The sequence below is a fragment of the Daktulosphaira vitifoliae genome, unplaced genomic scaffold (genome assembly GCF_025091365.1).
Source record: "Daktulosphaira vitifoliae isolate Bord-2020 unplaced genomic scaffold, ASM2509136v1 Scaffold_2411, whole genome shotgun sequence".
Classification (NCBI taxonomy): Eukaryota; Metazoa; Arthropoda; class Insecta; order Hemiptera; family Phylloxeridae; genus Daktulosphaira; species Daktulosphaira vitifoliae.
Window position 1 is genome coordinate 1 of NW_026101971.1, and position 1,367 is coordinate 1,367.

At 24.7% G+C, this 1,367-nt stretch overlaps 1 protein-coding gene across 1 annotated transcript; it reads right to left on the reverse strand.

The window, feature by feature from the left end:
* Positions 1-5: 5 nt before the first annotated feature.
* On the reverse strand, positions 6-1,096 carry LOC126909940 (uncharacterized; the record flags this gene model as incomplete). Its single annotated transcript, XM_050692347.1, has 3 exons — positions 810-1,096; positions 489-684; positions 6-245 (listed from the first exon to the last, which is right to left on the reverse strand). Coding segments are annotated over exons 1-3 (658 nt in total), but the record flags the coding sequence as incomplete, so codon positions are not given.
* Between the last annotated feature and the right edge of the window lie 271 nt (positions 1,097-1,367).

The following is a 1,367-nucleotide window of genomic DNA, read 5'->3' on the forward strand; positions in this document are numbered from 1 at the left end:
CTTAAGATTTTCTGCTGTATGACCACCTAATACTTCAGAAATACTTAATGTTTTTATTTGCAACTGCATTGAATCACAAGATATGTATTGAACATTGATGCCCAGAAAAGATCGGCTATGCCGTGAAACACCATCAATTTTTAAAGATACCATACGGTTTTTCAAATCTTTAGTAATATCAGACACTATATTATTACTTAAGTGTGTAATATGTCCTTTAATATTTTGAGAATTAATGGCAATCTCTAGTAAACAAATAAAATAAAGTATATGTATTTCAATTTTTTGGTTTTTATTATCAGTTTTATTTCAGTATAATACTGATTATTATTAATATTCAATGATACTTATAAAATAATAAATTAGTATTTCACATATTTTCACTCAATAATCTATTTATAAATTCAATAAATGGATAACAGATATATAATTTCGAAGTTGAAATATTTTTTTATCAAATAAATATAAGTATTATGAAATATTCATACTTTCCGGTAAAAATGCATCTAAGACAGGATCCAAAATTTTCCTAAAACCTGAATCTTGTAATAAAGTCAAAGGTCTTCCATTTATTGTTACCATTTCAATACAAGCAGCAATTAGTGAATTTTTATCCAAGTTAAGTTTGATGGATTTTTTAGAAATGCTTACGAAATTATTCAATGTGCTCTGACTGTTATTTATCTTAAAAGAAAGACATATAAACTACATAATAAAAATTTCAAATAAACAAAAAATGTAATTGTAATATTGGATACACAATATTGTGTATTCAATATTACAATTACATTTTAACCATCATATCTTACTTTATTTGTTAGTGATGTTTCTGCATCTAAGTTTTCTATTGTTTGTTTTAGTTTATTTTTGGCTTTAATTAGATCTGCATATTGCAATTTGTGATGCGCAAATACATGTTTCTCTAAGTTAGATGAATGCTTACCCGTAATAAATTTTTTACATAAATTGCACTCGCTTCTATTACTAGCGTTATCGTGTTTAAAAAACATTTTTAATACTGGATTCTTCATTTTAAATAAATATTTAAATTATTTAATTAAAAAAAAACTTTGGTATAATATTCACTGCACATTTAAAAATAAAGACGACACAGCTATTTAATGCACATGAAATATTTTTGCTTCCATGAAAATCACATGTGTACTCATTACATTAATGTATATTTGGAGATACGTATTATAACCCATAACCGTGGTTNGTGTACTCATTACATTAATGTATATTTGGAGATACGTATTATAACCCATAACCGTGGTTGAAGTACACACTAAAGTAGTTTAAAATGATATTAATTATCTCAAATTATTATATATATATTGCTATATAAATTTTGCAAGGTGAAATCT